General features: G+C 43.2%; 1 protein-coding gene across 6 annotated transcripts in view; it reads right to left on the bottom strand.

Moving 5' to 3' along the window:
- Nucleotides 1-5,410: 5,410 nt before the first annotated feature.
- Nucleotides 5,411-17,834, bottom strand: part of ADARB1 (adenosine deaminase RNA specific B1) — a 70,903-nt gene continuing 58,479 nt past the window's right edge. For 4 of the 6 annotated variants that reach the window (XR_004841959.1, XR_004841958.1, XR_004841961.1 and 1 more), the window contains 3 exons: nt 12,228-12,406; nt 10,215-11,497; nt 5,411-9,951 (listed from right to left, as the gene is read on the bottom strand). Coding sequence is in view for 2 of the 6 variants with exons in the window: in XM_035893964.1 (XP_035749857.1) it covers nt 11,321-11,497; nt 12,228-12,406 (356 nt within the window). In the remaining 4 variants the exon portion in view is untranslated. Of the gene's footprint in view, nt 11,498-12,227; nt 12,407-17,834 lie in introns of all 6 variants that reach the window. The other 2 variants (XM_035893965.1, XM_035893964.1) reach the window with 2 other exon arrangements.

The raw sequence follows: 17,834 nt of genomic DNA on the forward strand, positions 1-17,834 counted from the left end.
TATTATATAAATTTGAGGCCTTATAAGTGGGTGGTGATGAACACCAGCAAAATCACTGCAGCCTGATCTTGAGAATGGCTGCTGCGTGAGAGAATACACTCAGGTCCTTCAGATCATCAGCAGCTGTATGAAAGATCATAGCCCGTTGGCTGACAGGGAAGAGTTTGCCCATGGATGTCCACTGTTCACCTTTGACATGTCTCCAGACCAAGAACCTGCTGATCACTATTTGAGTTGTATGATGCAATAGTCATACGATGCCATTGCAATATGTCAAAAGTACTACAGCAGGAGACACCTGAACCAATGGAGCTGAACCTTGTAAGGAACTGGGCAAGTGTAGCAGCAATCCAACTTGAGCTGTTTTCAGCGCCCAACAGTTCAACACAACACACTGTCCTGAATAACCATGACAACAAGATGAAGCTCAAGTCACAGACTAAATTAACTGAATAGATATTTCAATGGGCATGGCCCACAGACTAAGGAAAGGATACCTGTGTATATGACAAATGACAGTGAATGGGGCAGTGGTGGTTAATGAAAAATGTATTGAAATACTGTAGGACATGAGCATGATGCAAAAAGTATGGAATAAGAGGTGGAGATTGTACTAGGTTTGGCTGGGATGGAGTTAATTTTCTTCACAGTAGCTGGTACGGTGGTGGATTGTAGATTTGTGACCAAACCAGTCTTGACAACACACCAATGTTTTAGCTATTGCTGAGCAGTGCTTGCATAGCATCAAGGCCTTCTCTGTTCCTCACTCTGCCCTCTGCAAGTAGGCTAGGAGTGGGTGAGAGGCTGGCGAGGTAGTGGTATGGTTTTGTTTAGATGATGATAGAGGCTAGTAAGATCATGATGATATAACTTTTCATCATGGGCTGCTTTGTAATACAGTCACATGACATTTGTCCTGCCACCAACTGGTGGTCCTGGCTGAGTACTCTACAAGCTCCCCAGTGACCCACTCCTGCTCCCATACAGGTCTGCTGTTGAAACCCCCTCTCTCTTTAGATAGTTCATCTTTTGTCGTGTTGTTTAATACAAATATCCAACAGTGGCCCCCACCAGAGGGTTCCCATCATTTCCATGGTAGCATTTGATACAGCCATGGGAAAAGCACCCATTATCTTCAAAAGCTGTTGGCACCCTGTCACTGTCATCCAAGAAGTAGGATCCTACTTGATATTCACTGCCTTGTAATGCATGATAGATTTGGGTATTTTCAGCCATGTACATAAGCCATGGAAGATAGGGGGCCGAGGATCGATCTCTCATCCAAAAAAGAAGGGAGGGAGGAATGCAACCTTGCTAGGTTACAGGAACATTCACCAGTACATGTGAGTAGCAGCAGACCTTCACCTTTTCACTGTCCTCTGTCTCACAGAAAGTGTGCTGGGTCATCACTGTAATCTCATTCCCGTATGCCTAACCTCCCTCAAAGTGCTTACTTCTTGTTGGCAAAAATAATCCAGGGGAACAAATAACTTTCTTGCAGCAGTAGGAAGGCTCACTCCTTCACATCTTTTCCCATGTTGCCCACATAATGAACATGTGACAGGGCTAGCCAGTTCCCCACTAGCTGCACCAAGCGGTACGTGGCAGGAGCCCCAAACCACAACTGCTGTGATGGGGGGACGGGGAGAGCAGACACGTCATGGCACACAGCAGCTCCATGTGCTAAACCCCATGCGTGGCTAGCAGCAAGCTACAGAGGCAGACCCAGTTCTGCTGGGTGGCAAATGCCGACCCAGCCTTTGCAGCACCAGCAAAATCATAACTGCAAACTGAGCCCTGTCCCTGCACAAGGACAGGCTAGGGATGCTGGCAGATGCCAACCAACAGCAGCCTTGGGGATGGTGCCCCACAGACAAGGGCTGACCAGGGAACCTATCCCAGACCCCGTTGCCCTTCTGGGAACTCAGTGAGTTCCTATCTTGCCATTTTGAGGTTCAAAGAACATTGCTCGGAGGGCTGTCTGCCACCACAGCAGATATCCCAGTGGTGCTCATGGCTGCGGCAGTGACGCTGCAAGCTGCCCACTTCAAATACTGGTACATTGACTAAGGTTGGGATGGTGCTTCTCATGCCTGGGAATATTTTTGCTTGATTTTAAAAGGCACACAACCATTCCTGCACAGCAGCTAAAATAGTTGCCACTGTTTATTGTTGCTATGAAGCACTGTCTTTATTTGAACAGCTCTAATTTAGGCATTAGCTAGACCATGACATTTGGCAGATGGATATGTCTCAAACATCTTCGCTGTCCTCATAAATATTGAATTTTGGCTGACACGGAAATTAATTGGGAAGCATGAGTGTTAACTTGGAGACATGGTGACATTCAAACCTGAGAAGTTTGACCTTGATGGTCAGTGTTTGCCTTCAAGGGTGGTAAAGATTTTCCCTTGCCACTGGGTCCCAACTCCCAGAGTAGCCACCAGCTCCCCAGGGCAGCGAGTGCAGTCCCTCCAGGACCTGCCCGTCTGGGCCGTCACACAAACAGTCACCCTTGACCTCCAGTCGCTGAACCCGGGTGCATTTGCAAGCATCCTCACAGGCATGCTCACGAGAGTGAGTGTCTGCTTACCACTTACCTCGAACTCTGTGAGGGAGCACGTGGTGCTTCCTCACCGTGCCATAGTCAGCACTCCTGTGGGACACGCATTCCTCCACAGGAGCTGGGACAGGGGCCAAGGGCTGCTGCGGCTCTGGGGCTTTTACATGCCCCATTTCAGTGCAGGCTGTGGGAGGGAGAGAAGTGACATTTTTAGCAGCTAAGGTAACCAGGTCTGGGCTGATCTCGCATCAGGACGAGCTGGGTTACAAGCAGCACCAACGGGCCACACCTCCATGTTCACACTGTTGAGGGGGTCATGGGTGAGTCACAGGGAATCTGGCCATTTGCAAAGCCTGGAAATGAAATTCAGAGCCCAGCTTTTTGATGAGATAGGGAAGACAAAAAAAAAAAAAAAAAAAAAAAGCCTTAAAATGTCCTACTGTATTTGCAGACTAGTACTTCCTACAATACGCCAGTGTGCAAGAAGCTGCTGACTCATCTCTCCCATAACCTGCCCATATGCTTCATGAAGGAATTTGCCACAAGGCACCAATCTCCCAGTGAAGGAAACAGAGTAAACATAGCTTCACCTTCAGGGGAACAGTTTCTCCACCTGCCCTTTCTGCCTCCAGCCACCACCATCCTTCTTTCATTGCACAAGGAAGTGCCTCTAGAGATCACTGCCCTCCTTGGATACTTAAGTACCTACTGCCAAGTCTGGTGCAACAGGCCCCTGAGCCAAGGTGGTCCGAGCAGGCGACAGTGTCACCTGGCTGGACAAAGCCCAGTGTCACCAGGCTGTGGGGAAACATGTCTTAGCTAGCAGCTGCTCTTGGGTCTGGTGCCTCTTGACATGGTGCCACTGGCTGAGCATGGAGGGTGGAGGCAACAGAAGCAGATGCTAGGAGAAGGAATCACTCTTTGCTCACTGGCCTCATCTGCTGGATCCAGCCAGCGCACTTATGCTGGCATGGGCAAAGGTGCTCAAAACTCACGCCCTTCATCCACAAAACTATTATCTATCTTGGTGATATAGAAAGAAGCCATGCCTTGGAGCAAACTGTTGGGAGCAGAGTGGGTACGTTGTGCCATGCCTCTGCCAGCCCCATTGCTTTCCCCTTTGAGCAGTTGCCACTATCCAGCATCATCCAGTTTGTGGTTGTGCTGGGGACCATGGCATGCAGTTGGTTACAGTACCCATCAAGCCACCATCTCAGAAACCATTTTCGTACTGATGGAGTTTTCTTTTGCACATGCCTGGTCTTTGCTTTCCCTGTTGTTCATAAAGAAGGTCACGGATCTTACAAGGGGTATTTGTTCAACTTGTTCATCAATGACCTGGACGGGAAGGTCACGGATCTTACAAGGGGTATTTCCAAAAAGAGTTCATCACCATGCAGGGATCTCCCATCTCGCTGCTTCTCCCAATCAGGAGTTGAGCTGATAAGCCAAGTGAGAACAAATACCAGCCTGAAGGCCACCATCTGCATCAGTCCCACAACAAGCTGTTTGTGGAGCTGAACTGGCATGGATCTGTCTCGTTTTTAGGATTAATTTCCTCCATGCAGGGTCCAGATGACAGTTGGCTCTCTTGTCAATGTCATGATGGTTTATGCATGGAAAAGTGTGGCAGGGAGAGCACCATCTCAGTGGCCTGTGAGCTCAGCATCTGCTTCTGGAGGCTGAGCTGCATGCAGAGGGGACAGGGGGTTCCTGCCCTCACCCAGCCATTGCTCCAGTCCCTGATCTGAGAGGACATTTCTGTGGCTGGTCAACTGTGTGGACATCAGGATCTTCCACTCCTCTACTGGGGCACTTCAGGTGGCGGAATGTCCCAGGGCTCTGCTGGTGGTTTCTGGATGCTGCCACAGAAATGTCCCTTGAGCAAGATATAAGAGCAGCACATTTAGGACCAGGCTCTCCCACTTTGCCAGAATAGGTCCTGACTAAGGGTGAGCAGCAGGCAGTGGGGTTTTTTGCTGTCCCCAGCACTGGGGAGCTGGGTCCCCACCTGAGGCGGTGAAATCCCTGGTGACCACCCACAAGTCCTTAGAAGTTAGGGACACATCCACTTGGCATTTGAGTAAATGACTGCAAAGCACCATCTTCTAAAAGCAGCAGCAGTTGCACAGCCCTTCCCACACCCAGCTGCAGGCCACACGTCTACACTGGAGCTGCAGAGCTGTCACATATTTTCTCACCCTCCTCTCTCCCACGCTCTGGCCAGCAGCAACATACACATCACGCCCCACATGGCAGACAGGCAATGGGTCAGTGTCCCATGGGCAGGGAGGGGAGCTCCCACACCTCCAGAGCTTCCAATTTCCAGCCACAGGCACCAGCGCACCCCGGGCGCTCCTGCTTTCTCTGCGAGGCGGAGCAGTGCATTCCCAAGCATGCAATCAATCCCTCCCTCCCTCCCTCCCTCCCATTCTCTTTACAAAAGCTGCAATTTCAGAGATCAAGTTGGCAGCTTCAGAAATCTACCCGCAGCTTACATCCTCGCCAGCTCTTCAGGATGTAACCCAAACCACCATTTTAAGGACATGCACAGTATTTTGTGACATTTCACTTCCTTTTTTGCTGCTACTAGCAATATCAACATACAAAAACAATAATGAAACTTAGCAATGATATAGCTCTGTATTTTCAAAACTCTGTACAAACATTAATTAAACAAAGCAAGGTACTATGCAAAACAGTCATTGTTCAGAATAATTGACTGATGGGTTGTGCTTCGGCGGTGACAGTGGGATAGCAACAAGTGTGTTGTAAGGAAAGTGACAAACCAGAGGTAAAAAGAGGTCTAGTCTTCGAAGTTTGGATTATAAATGGAGAGAATAAATGTTGAGGACAGAATCTGAGAGTGTTCTTTAATATCCTTACATCAGGTAGGTAAAGCTAATGTATTCACACTATCACACAGGAAGACTGGGGAAGAATAACTGCTTAATGCAAATAATATACAGCAATATATATATACGTATAAATATATATTCACACACACATTTGATGTTAAATTTCTTAAAGAAGTCTCAGCCAAACGACAACAAAAATTATATTGGTATGATAACAATGAAGATATTAAAAAATGTAAAAAACACTGCAGGGACCTTGACTGTGGATCTTTCCCTCCAGAGAACAGAAATTCTTTAAACTGTTACACCTGCGAGGCCAGCTGCCCTTGGTACTGACAGCAAACACGGCTCTTAATTCCTCTTTTCTGGAACAACTGAAGAAAACAAAACGTAGTTACCCATAAAACTCAATCCTGCACATGCAATGCCATTGGCACAATTAACTGCCTGTTTATTAATGGGCAACAGGACAGACCTTTGGCTGCAAAGGTTCTGAAAACACAATACATAAACACGATCCAAGGAGAAACTCGGGTCCTATCAGCTCTCCACCAGCTCTGACAGGTTTAGGATTGCAGCCACAGCTCATTTTTTGCAGCCCCCGTAGGTTTGCATCATTCCTACCACAACCAGCTCAACAGAAACAAGAAAAGAGGTTTTGTCAGAAGCACTGTAACAGCTTAGGCATGCATTGATAGCGGATATACTTAGGGGCCTTAGTTTTATCCGCCTGGGTGTGTTTTAGGGACGCATACCACCTGCCTAGTGATGAAACACCATGCATTCTGCGGCTGTAAATAACCAACCTGCCTGCCCACAGACACCCACACAACCTTCTTCCTCAGGGGTCAACCCCAAACTATTTTAAATAGTTTGGACCAGTTGTTTCGATAAAGGAGTGGCAGCAAGCCCAATGCACCCTAAAAGCCTCAGATATGCACACAGCGGGGGCCCGCCTGTGCTGGGACATCTCTGGGAAAGGCAGTGGCTGGGAAGCACCTGCTGCCAAGCAGCCAACTCATTTGGCCCATGCTCTTCATCTCCTGCCTAAGGGCCTCTCCAGCAGAGAGTAGGAGGGAGCAAAAATCCCATCCTATGCCATGATTTCTGCTTTAGGAACTAGAGAGAGCAGCAACTTCTCTCTCCTCCTCCTCCTGCTTCAGTCAGATGCTGACTCAGCAATATCTGTAGCATATCAGACTGAGCCACCAGCAGTCTCCACTGAGCCACCAGCAGGACAGGGACCAAGCCCAGGCCACTGCACAGGGCTGCAGTGGGGACCTGCCCCCGCACCACTCCCTCCCAGTCTCACAGCACTGAGTCCGGTGTCCCTTCCAAAAATCCATTTCCTGTCCCTTTCAAAACCTGTGGCTCTGTTAGCTCAAGGTAACCCTGGGATAAATGCCAACTCCTCTCCAAACAGGAGCACACTAAGCAAAGATGCAATCTTTTAAACTCAACTGAAATTACTTGGCATTAGAAAAAAACCCCAAAATAAAAAACACATGGCAATTCTGAGACAGGGATAATTATATCTTACACATTTTATTTCTGTGGGTTCTTAGGTTTTATGTAACATTAGACATTTTTGTTCTGACTGTATACCTGAATTGCAGCTCTTCTATTTCAGTAAACTTTGGGATAATTTTCACAGTGGACATTTTATGATGATAAAAAAGCAACGAATTCAAAGTGCAGCTTCACTGCAAGCGTGAGCCTCCCAAGCATTAAAGCCTAATTTAAGGGATGGCAATAATAATCTTCACTATTTAAAAAACTATTGATATTTAAAAAAAAAACCAAAACAACAAACCTCAATTATGTGGTGACCACAGCCAAGCAATTCTTAAGAGTTGATTCTAAATTCCTGGTTGGTTATTTTTTAAAAAGACAGCTTGGTTTCAAAGTGCTACCCTTCCATAAGACGCATGCTCTGATTCATGCTACCAAGCACCCTGAACCAACAGCTTTATGTCATGCACATTTTCACTGAGAGAGCAGGATGAGATTTATTTTCTTTCCTTGCATTGGCGGCACTCTTAGACATCACAGAACTGGACTGACATGCAACACCAGCTCCGAGACCCTTAGACTTTCAGCTGCAAGTTATTTTAGATTTAGACGACATACAGAGTAACAGCACACAAAAAAATCTGCTCCTGAGTTTCCTGTTCAGTAACCAGTAATCTTTTCAAGATTTCTCTAAGATGAGAAGATCAAAATTGCCAGCTGTACAGAAACCCCCATTGCTGTACATTCCGAAGTATGCAGAATCACAGTTACCATCACTAGCTGCACGAGGGTGAGTGGGGGCTGTGAGCATGAGCACTACATGGACATCCACACGGCTGAGGAAGAACAGTTGCTAACAAGCTCCTACACACAATACGCTTCACACACAAGCAGTAAGAAATAATCTATAGTTATTACCAGGTCCTGAGTACAGCCATAACCAATATTTCAAGTGCTAACCTTTAGGCCCATATTTTCTTAAAATGATCCTGCAGAACATACATATTTCAAACATCTATATTTAAAATTATCTTTTTTACTAACCTACAAACTTTCTTATAGCTAGACTGTCATCTGGAGAAAAACACCTTAAATTAGATTTCAAGTATTCATCAACATTAAAGTTGTAACTCCTTTGAAGATCCTGAGACAAACACTCATATTCAATCAAAAATAAGAAAAAAAAAATTTAAAATGACTGAAGCAGCTCTCAGAGCAGCATTGCAAGTCTCTGTGCAGGCCAGCACCCAGCCATCCAGCCCAGGCTTTTCAGACAAGACCACTCAGCCTCCCAACCCACTGGGGAGACTCACAGCTTCCAACAGAAAGGTCAGCCACAAAATTCAGCAGCTGCCAGAAGCTGAGTTGTCTTATCTTTTGCAGTCACTCAAAATCATATACATTGCTATCCATTCTTGCTCCGTGATGGTGAGCATCAGCCATCACAACTCTGCCTCCCAACTTCTTTCCACATATTAAGTGCACAAAAAGGAACAAGCAAGTGAAGGAAGCCACACAGTATTTTATTGACTCCCAGAAGACAGATATGGATTGCATACAACCCTGGAAAACTTCTTACTTTTTAAAATCCCAGAACTATAAACAAGAGAACTCATTCCTCATAAATAACCTGACACCGTTCCTTTGTCAAAAGGTTTTGGCATGGAACATATTTCCTTTACAGTTTAATTTTAATAATTCATTTGAGCAGCTTAAAAAACTATGTCTATAATAATACTTAAATATATTGCTCATATTTGTGACTTCATTAAAAAAAAAAATAATTTGAGCTAATACTTTCCTAGTCGTCAAAAAAGTCCAGACACCAACTTTTGAATGCGCACTTCAGAAAGATGGGTAAAAATGACTTGCTGGGAATTATCATCAGATTTCATTTATCAATAGACTGAGCCCCTCAAAAATGTGCATTTCATCTAATAGCAGTAATGATCTCAAGAAAATGCACACAGTGCAACAAGCTTTCCCTTGATACTGCAAAAACATATGCATGTATTCAACTACAGCCACAAAAGAATTTCTGCAATGTGAACGAGACAATGTTGATCTCAAAGGCAGATGCCCGACTGCTTGCAAAATCTGACCACATACAATTCAATTCCTTTTAGTTTTAGAATAGGTCAGTCTAAGCTTCAGTCAGATGATGACTGCAAAAGCCTTGTCGGGCTGGCAGAGGCCATGGTAGCACTCTAGGTTTTAACGAGAAGTGGACAGGATGGCTTAAGTTGCCAACAAAGCTGAATTAACTCAGCCTGTCTATTGCAGCTTGCAACATTTCTTCCTCTGGCATCTGGAAAAGGCAGTAGCCTCTGGAAGCATCACAGTCTTTTCCGAGGGGATCACTAGGCCACAGAATTGCTCACCTTCCCACAGCAGCACTTGCTAGTATCCATAATACTGCCAAAGATGCATTGTTTGTACCTCAATGCACTACTTCCAAGACATTAACCCAGAGGCTTCAACTAATGCACAAGTGATTTTCAGGCTTGATCATTTTTTGAATTTGAAAATGGGTTCCTACTTGAGCAGTAATGAAGCAGTGTATCTCGTTGGCATTCATGATTAGCCAGAAGTGGTTTTCCATCAAAGTCTCCAACACCCTAAGTATTCACTACCCCCCCCGGAGATGCTGGGGCTGAGGTACGGTAGCTCGTTACAGCTTCATGATATACAGGCTTTTTGGCCATGAAGCTGGATGAAGGGACCCATGCTCCAATCCACTGCCTCCGCGGATTCACTGGCACAAATCTAAACTGGATCCCTGACCCAATGTGGGTCTAAAAGTAATACTTGACTTGACTTCAAAGCATGGACCAGCCTGCTGATCTGATGTCCCATGCAGCACAGGCAAAGGGTGGTGAAGTGGAGGAACAGGAACCAACAACTGGAGCAGTGGTGCAGCAAGTTGGTTTTGTCAGGTGAACTCCCGTGTCACAAAGCATCACCTTCACCATTTGCAAAAGGAACATGAAGGTGCTCTTCAGAAAGCACAGGTGATACCTGGATGGGCATGACCCAAGGGATTGGACATACGCCACGTGAGCAGAGAAGTGATACCAGACATTGTCTCATCACTCCTAAACATTATGTACTAAAAAGTGTTTTTAAAAGTGCCTTCTATACACCCATTAATCAAACTGATCTTACAATATTTCCTTTCTATCTTACATTTTTACATAAAGCGGGGGTGTCTACACCTTTAGGAAAAACACCTTTCTAAGTAATCATCAAAACAAATGAAAACACATTTGAAAGCAACTTACCTAATTAGCTTCACGAAGACCATCACACTTGTAAAGCCAAAAGGCAATGAAATCTCAGAGACACAACAACTTCGGTGAAAGCAGATCTAACTCATAGGAAAGAAGTTTTAACAACTTCTTGTCCATACTAGGGCTTTTCATTTCTTCAAGAGGAGAGCAACTAATGCCTAGCAAGTGACTGGTTTTGGCAATTCAGGCTTAGTGCCCTTAAAGTGAGTGATTTTTTTTTTTTTTTTTTTTTTTTTTTTTTTTTTTTTTTTTTTTTAAGTTGGCATATTACTGTTAGAGTTATGATTGTATTCTGATGAGTTCCTGGGATATACAAATCACCTACTTCTAAACGTGTTTCTGCACATTATAGACTAAACTTCTTAACTTACAAGTAATTATTTTGCTGTTTCCAGTTTACAATGGTAAAAAAATGAAGACTTCACAATGTGTGTAAATGGGAGGTAAATGTATTTTTAAAAACAGAATAAAAAGCTGCATGTTAAAAACTGGGTCACAGACTAATAAATACATACATCAAAGACATGAAATTTTCAGCAGCTGGTTTTAAAGAGCAAGGAAGTGGGGAAAAACTAGCTGTCTAGACTCCATTCTGGCTCTGTGGTCTACATGCTAGAAATATCTGCAGTTCAAAAACCAGTTAACAGAGGAGTAGAATCAGCTTCGTCACCTATTTTCTTTTAAAAAAATTAAGCTACTTCCTAAAAGTGTGGTGTAAAACCTAAAGAAACTTTCATTTCTTCATGTACTTGATGACATCAAATTAAAAAAAGAAATTATTTTAACCCAGAAAAAATGAGTCATTTTATACTGTAAGGACAGCCTTACTGCAAGTTTTCTAAAGTAAAAGTATTTCTAGAAATATACCAGAAATTACTTTCCCATAACAAAATATACAATTATGTGTCAAATCATCATTGAGTTTCAATACTTAGACAAAACAGAAACAGTTACTATGAAGTTTCAAAAAAACAGGAAAAAACCCAACTCCAAACAGTAAAAAGATGTTTTGATGGCAGTGGAGATGCCAGAAAGCAATGCTGGACACTAGGAATTTCCAAACAACCCCCTTTCCAAAGTGATGTGCAGTCTCTGAATTAGACCGTGAGAGAAAACTGATCCTGTTCTATAGGCTTCTCCACCCAGGCTCCAAGTCCTGCCTTCAGGAATGCTTTAAACAAACACTCTTTGGCAGTTTGATACTCAGTGGCTCCTTGTTTGGTTTCGTGGTACAGGTTAGGTTTGAGGATCTTTGAGCGCAAGCTGGAGAAAAGCTATGTGGATTAAAGATGAGAAAAGAAGAGAGACAAGAAACTATGAAGCCAAACAGTTTCAGAGTGACTGAGTTATTAAAACAACTATGATTAGAACAAGGTAATGAACTACTAAACCAAATGTTCAGGCAAAGGAAGACAAGTACACAGTACTGCTCCTTCTAGCCATCACAGCTCTGTACCCAACTTCACCACACCCAACTTTGATGTTTGCCTCTTGTAAAGCGAGCCCTTCTGCACCACCACGCCACAGCAGAGTCACTCTTTGAACTAGTCTCACCCCAGCCAGCCTGACTTTTGCTTTCTCTGGATTATCAGCTTCCTTTGGTGGAAGAAATCTAGACTCTGAAAATACTTTCTTGAAGCTTTTCTTTCTAAGAGAGGTCTGAGTGAAACCTCAGTAGGGTCGATTGCAGTGAAACCGGGATTATCCTTCCAAATAAATTACAATGAGAAAGCAAGCTCAAAGGAGATACCACCCTTTGTCTACTTAGTTATAAACTAAGGATTATTAGATTCTTGCACACATTTTGGACCCTTCATCATCAAATTAAAAAATAAGCTAAACAAATGCATTGTTCTTTTCCATTACTACATGGAGCAGTAGCTAACATCAGACTCTGCTTACAACAGGCTCAGAAAGTGGCTTCTAAACACAGAAAGCAGCATGCACAGATATTTCATTAACAATTAAGAAAAAGTGGAAAATCTAGCACTCTGGAAGATATACCTTTGCATGAATACGCATCCAGCGGCTGTAAAAAGCATGTTTACAAAGGCGAGATGCACGACCCATTTCATCTTTGCCGGTTGTAGCATTAATAACTTCAAGACCAGTGTCTCCTACTGTCCAGTTCACACTGAAGTTTGGTGCTTTCCCTGGTTGACGAGCTTCTGCATTGCTAATACCTGAAAGAAAAGCAATGTTTAACAACAACACTAAATACTATCTCTTGATTTTGTTTTTACTGGGGAGTAAACGACACAGCAGAGCTACTGAAATCACTAAGCAGCCTTACAAGTGGTTCTTTTATTCCAAGGTAGATTTTTTCATTCTCCTGCACATTTTTCACTGACTCATGGAGGTATCGCCATGCACATATCATTCTCATCCTGGCTAAAGGGCTCGCTCCTCCTGTCCTTCCTAGCAAGGCAAATGTGCATTGCTGGAGCCGTGAGAAACCAGCCTCCTCAGTGGATGGGATTGCAGAGAGGTCTGTGGCAAGGGTCCATGTGGACAGTAACATGAGTGCCTTGCCACATCATCTCAGGAGGGTCTGGTCTTGCTTACAGGGCAAACCAATGAACTGATTATTAACCTGCAAATAATTATGAAGCAAAAAAAAGTTACTCTGCTCCTGCACAAGAAACCACTGCTCTCAGAGCCCAATCAGTAGTGGGATGAGCCGAGTATAGGAAAGAGCAGATACTGAGAGGTTTTGACAATTATAACTCTTTATCAATTCCCTTTCACTCTGCTGTTGTAAACATTCAGGTGCATGTTGTAGTGGTATGAGACGGCAGCATGCCTTACAAACTAAAGCATGAAGGTGTGTATGTTTCAGTAGCTGTCGAGTGCATTTCATTAAAAGCTACCAATCTATATCCTCCTCCTTACACCGGGGCATGGCATGACTAGCACAGGCAATAGCACTGATGCTGTGAGCCCCATCCTCAGCATCCTCTGCAGAAAGCCAAAACTGCCAGATATTTGAGTCTTTCAGCATAAATCTGGCTGTGTTTCTGCTGCCTTCCCACTTTACAGGCCCATTGCTACTTACAGTGCCCAGAAATGGTGAAACACAGGACTTGAGAGGACATGGATCATTTTGCTGAGATACTAAATTGTGCAACATATCTCAAATATGGCTATATCTCTACTAGTGGATAAGCAAAACCACCAGAAGTCTAACCCAAACATGAAGCAAGGCTGACAGCCTGCCCAGGGCAGGATTTATTCCCCCACAGCACCCCAACACTGCAAAGATGCACTGTATATAATGACCACAGTACTGTGCTTGAAGATCACAGCAGCTGCTGCCATGCACATGCAACTCCTCCCCTGCCTGTCCTGCAGGACGGCACTCAGTGCTCGAAAGCAGCAGCCAGGGCCATGACTTTGGGTTGTGTGTGCTATGGAAAAGCTGAGGAGCACATCACTTTTGATCCTGCAGACATTACAGGGGTGGCAAAACTCTAGCTTTAAGAGGTCTCAGTTGTCTCACCAGGAAAGAACAAACAAATAGGGGACTTTTTTCTTTCTAATAAGTAAAGATCCCATTTTTACTCTAACACAGCTCTCACTGAGAGCCTATTTCAAATCTATTCCAAGGTTATGCTAGGTCCTACTTTACAAAATCTAGTGAATTTGTATAAATTAACATAAGTATTGCAGCAGGATGTCTTTCTTGTTGATATTTGAAACACAATCTAATAAACAAAGTTAAGCCAACCTCATGCACCCACGCACAGGACTGGTTCACTTGGCCTGGGTCTCTGAGAGTATGAGACCTAAGAGGCCTGAACAACACAGAAAAATTAATTTTACTTACTGTAATCATTTCCTCATTTACTAAATAAACAAACATTCCAAAATATTGATCATATTGAACTTCCTGAAGCTGTTGTATTTTTATGCTTGGTTTATATCAACCTGGTCACTATGACTGATAACAAGTAATTAAGTCAATAAATAAATAATAAAAAATAACCCTACCATTCCCCATTTTCTTAAAATATGAGCTGAAAAAATAGAGAATCAGAACAAAAGTTTCCTGAAGACCTCTTTTCTGATTTCTTTTAGAAGAGATGCATCCAGGAGCTGAAATACAGCAGGATGCCACAGACCTACACTCACTGATCTGCAAATCAGTGAGCAGGGATGTGGGATCCACACACTGACCAACCTGGGAAGGCAGACAGCAGTCCCTGCTGAGCAGATACTGTCAGGAATATCACACAAGCAATGCTTGAGGAAGACCCAGGAAGAACAGGCCTTTATGATGAGACTCAAAAAGTCCTCATCACAACTTCTGTGGTCCTTCCGAGCAGCTGGCAATGAACATGTGCATCACACCTCCTGAAAACTGGAGCTGATCATGCACAATGCCTGTACATGTTCTGTGCCACTGAAGTCCAAACGCTGCAGAGCAAGCACTACTACTCCATGAGTCACAGAACACAAGGCTTGCACCTAAATACCTAATAAATCATAAATTTTGGGTGCACACAAAACAAATCTCAACTCTGAGTCTCCAAACATGTGTAAATTCAGGCTGCTTTTTTGAAGCTTGTGTGAAACAGACCCATGCTGCCAAACCTCTTAATCAAAAATTGGTTTTACCAAAACTACCGAGGCATGAGGGCTAAGAAACTGCCACCACATGACAAGCAGGTCAGTCATACTTTTTCGTTAATGATAACTATACTATTACCTTTGCTTTCATTCCATACACTACTGAACAATAACAGCAATCAGATATAGTTCAAGTACTGCAAAACACCATTTGCACCTTGAGCCTGCTCCTGCCCTATCAGCTACTCAAACACCTGTGGCATCACCAGCACCTGCACAGGCAAATCAAATAAAGATGAGAGGAAGCTGAACATCCAGTATGCACTACATTTCCATGGCAATTATACAATTGCATACCTTAGGTTATTTTGATGAATTAAATAAAAAAAAAAAAATAGACTCAGAATTTCAAATAGACTTAGATAACAACACCCCATTCAGCTGCTTAATTATCTGCCCCGCAGAGATGGCAAAGGAGCACCTGAAGGTGGATCACAGGTAGCACAGACATGGAATAAATGTCATCTTAAAAGCAAAGCATCTGACAACACTTTAGGTAGATCATATCTTCCCCATCAAAATCTAGACATGAACAATAAGCTGAAACTAGTCATGGGAGAGAAAGCTAGGCCAGAAAGTAAAATATTTTATTCTTATTTGAAAACTGATATGACTAAGCTATTTAGAGAACATCACTCAGAACTTATTGTTGAATATTATTATAATGGGGTATAATAAGCAAAAGCAAAAGTCACAGCTCTTTGTGCCAGTGCTTATATAAATAATAAAGCTTGACAGTCTTTGATGAGAGAGTTCAAAAAAGCTTCACTGAAAAGGATATAGAGAGTGAAAAACACCGATGTGAACAGGAGGATAAAGTACCAAGGAAACAGCCAAAAAAAAAAAAAAAAACAAACCCAAAACCACTAAACCAAACAAATCACCAAGGTTCTGCTGAAGGATTTATTTCTGTTTTAAAAAGAAAAAAAAAAAAAAAAAAGGCAATTGTAGACAGCAGTCAGAGGAGTGTGAAGCAGGAACTTTTATAATACCCACTCTTGCTGTGGTGGTTGAAGTTGTCTTATGCACAAAAAAAAGAATTAATGTTTTGCAAAAAGGCTGGGTGGGTTCCCAGGCCAGAGCCCCTCTTCACAGGCAATGTGTCAGAGGAGCCATCTCAAATGGAGGTGCCAGTAAAAACAGTTCTAGGATACATGCATGAAGTAAGCAAACACTGGTTACGGCACCCAGACAATATTCAACTGTGTTCAAGGAAACTAAAGATGAGGCAGCAGAAACAGCAGTCATGGTACATAACCTCTTGTCACAAACCACACAAGTCCTCCAGGATGGAAGGTGGCCAATGTGACTCCAATTTTGAACGAGTTTAGAGGTGTGCCAGGGAACTACGAGTCAATAAACGTGACATCTACACAGGAGAGCTGCAGGAACTATGTAACCGCCCTACTGGGCACAGGTGTAAATACAACAATATTGGGAAAGATTCAACAAAAGACTGCCTTAGTAACTGAAGACTGGAGGTGGCCAGTGTAACACTAATTCTTACTGAGCCCTGGGAGCAGAAGGCCTGTCTGTTCAATGTCCACCTTAAAAACAGACTTAATGGACACCTGGATGAAGATGGTCTCCTTGGGAAGATCCAACACAGCTGGAAACCCTCAAGCTCTGTACAGACCTGGAAAGTATATGTGTGGGGGAAAAAAAAAAAAAATGAGATGAGTAAGATTGGCGATGATACTAAATTATTTAAGAAGGCAATTGCAAAGAGTAGCTGGAAAAAACCTCACAACATTAGGTGACTGGGCAATAAAAAGGCAGATGAAATTTCTAACATATAAATATTAGGTAATACATAGGAGGAAAAAACACAAGCAATTTTGCATAAAGAGTGCTGGACTTGAAGGTGGATATTAGCATTCAGGAATGAGATTTTAGTTTCTAATATTCAGTTCTACCAAGAAGTCAGGTCAATGATCAACAGTAATCAAAGGAAGCAAAGTGAATGGTAGGAATTACTACTGAAGGATCTCAGCACTGAGTATCATGATGCCACCATATAAATCAGTACTGCTGCTTTATCTTGAGTATCAGGTTCTGCTCTAGTCTTACTAGCTCAAAAATATGATTGTAAAATGGAAGAGATGATCCTTACATGGAAGGGTCCCCATGCAAGGAACAGCAAAGCAGACTAAGACTTTTCAGCTTGCAAGAAATAGGATTTATGTAGGAATTTTGCAGAGGTACAGAAAACTGAGTGCCATGACAATAGCACCATGACAACTGCTTATAGCCTGTATCATACAGAGCACTGAGGAGCATCTCATTAAATTATCAGAAAGGAAATTCCATTGTACAAATCTTCACACATCCTACAGCTCTCCTTACTGAAGGAGGCTGTGGATGGTAAAAAGTTTAAACCAGTTCAAAAAAGAAAACTGGAAGTTCATGAATGAAAGATCCATTAAGGGTTTCTAAAAACAAAGCTTCTCAATACCTGACTGACTCTGGGTGTCCCTGATCCACAGATTACGTCCTGCAATTTACTGTTTCCTTCTGCTTTTCACTGCCTAACTACCTGTGGAAAAGAGTACTGGGCTGGATGGATCGTACCTTAAGATCTTGGTCTAACCTAAGACAGTTCTTACGCTGGTAACAAGATAATCAGCAGATGTGATACTGGTCCAGGATGTTTTAGCCAAGAATTGAAATAGGAAATAGTTGTCAGCAGCACCATGAGGAATGGGTCAAAACCACCAACAATGTAATTTCTGACAATACTCTGGTAAAAGACAGGAAGGTCTAGAGAAACTAAAGCATAAGAAACTATCAACTGACTGGACATCAAAACAGTGAAAACTTTGCCTGTATTATAATCACAGCTAAGAAAAAAATGCATTGTCCACAAAAACAAGTACTGCTGCAGGGCCTGGAGTTCAGTAGCCATTGCGGACAGGACAGCACATCAGGGCCCAGCCTGCCGTCTGCTTTCTGGTCACAGCTCCAGCATATGCCATTAGCCCA

This window comes from Egretta garzetta, unplaced genomic scaffold (genome assembly GCF_000687185.1).
Source record: "Egretta garzetta isolate BGI_Z169 unplaced genomic scaffold, ASM68718v1 scaffold875, whole genome shotgun sequence".
Taxonomy (NCBI): domain Eukaryota; kingdom Metazoa; phylum Chordata; class Aves; order Pelecaniformes; family Ardeidae; genus Egretta; species Egretta garzetta.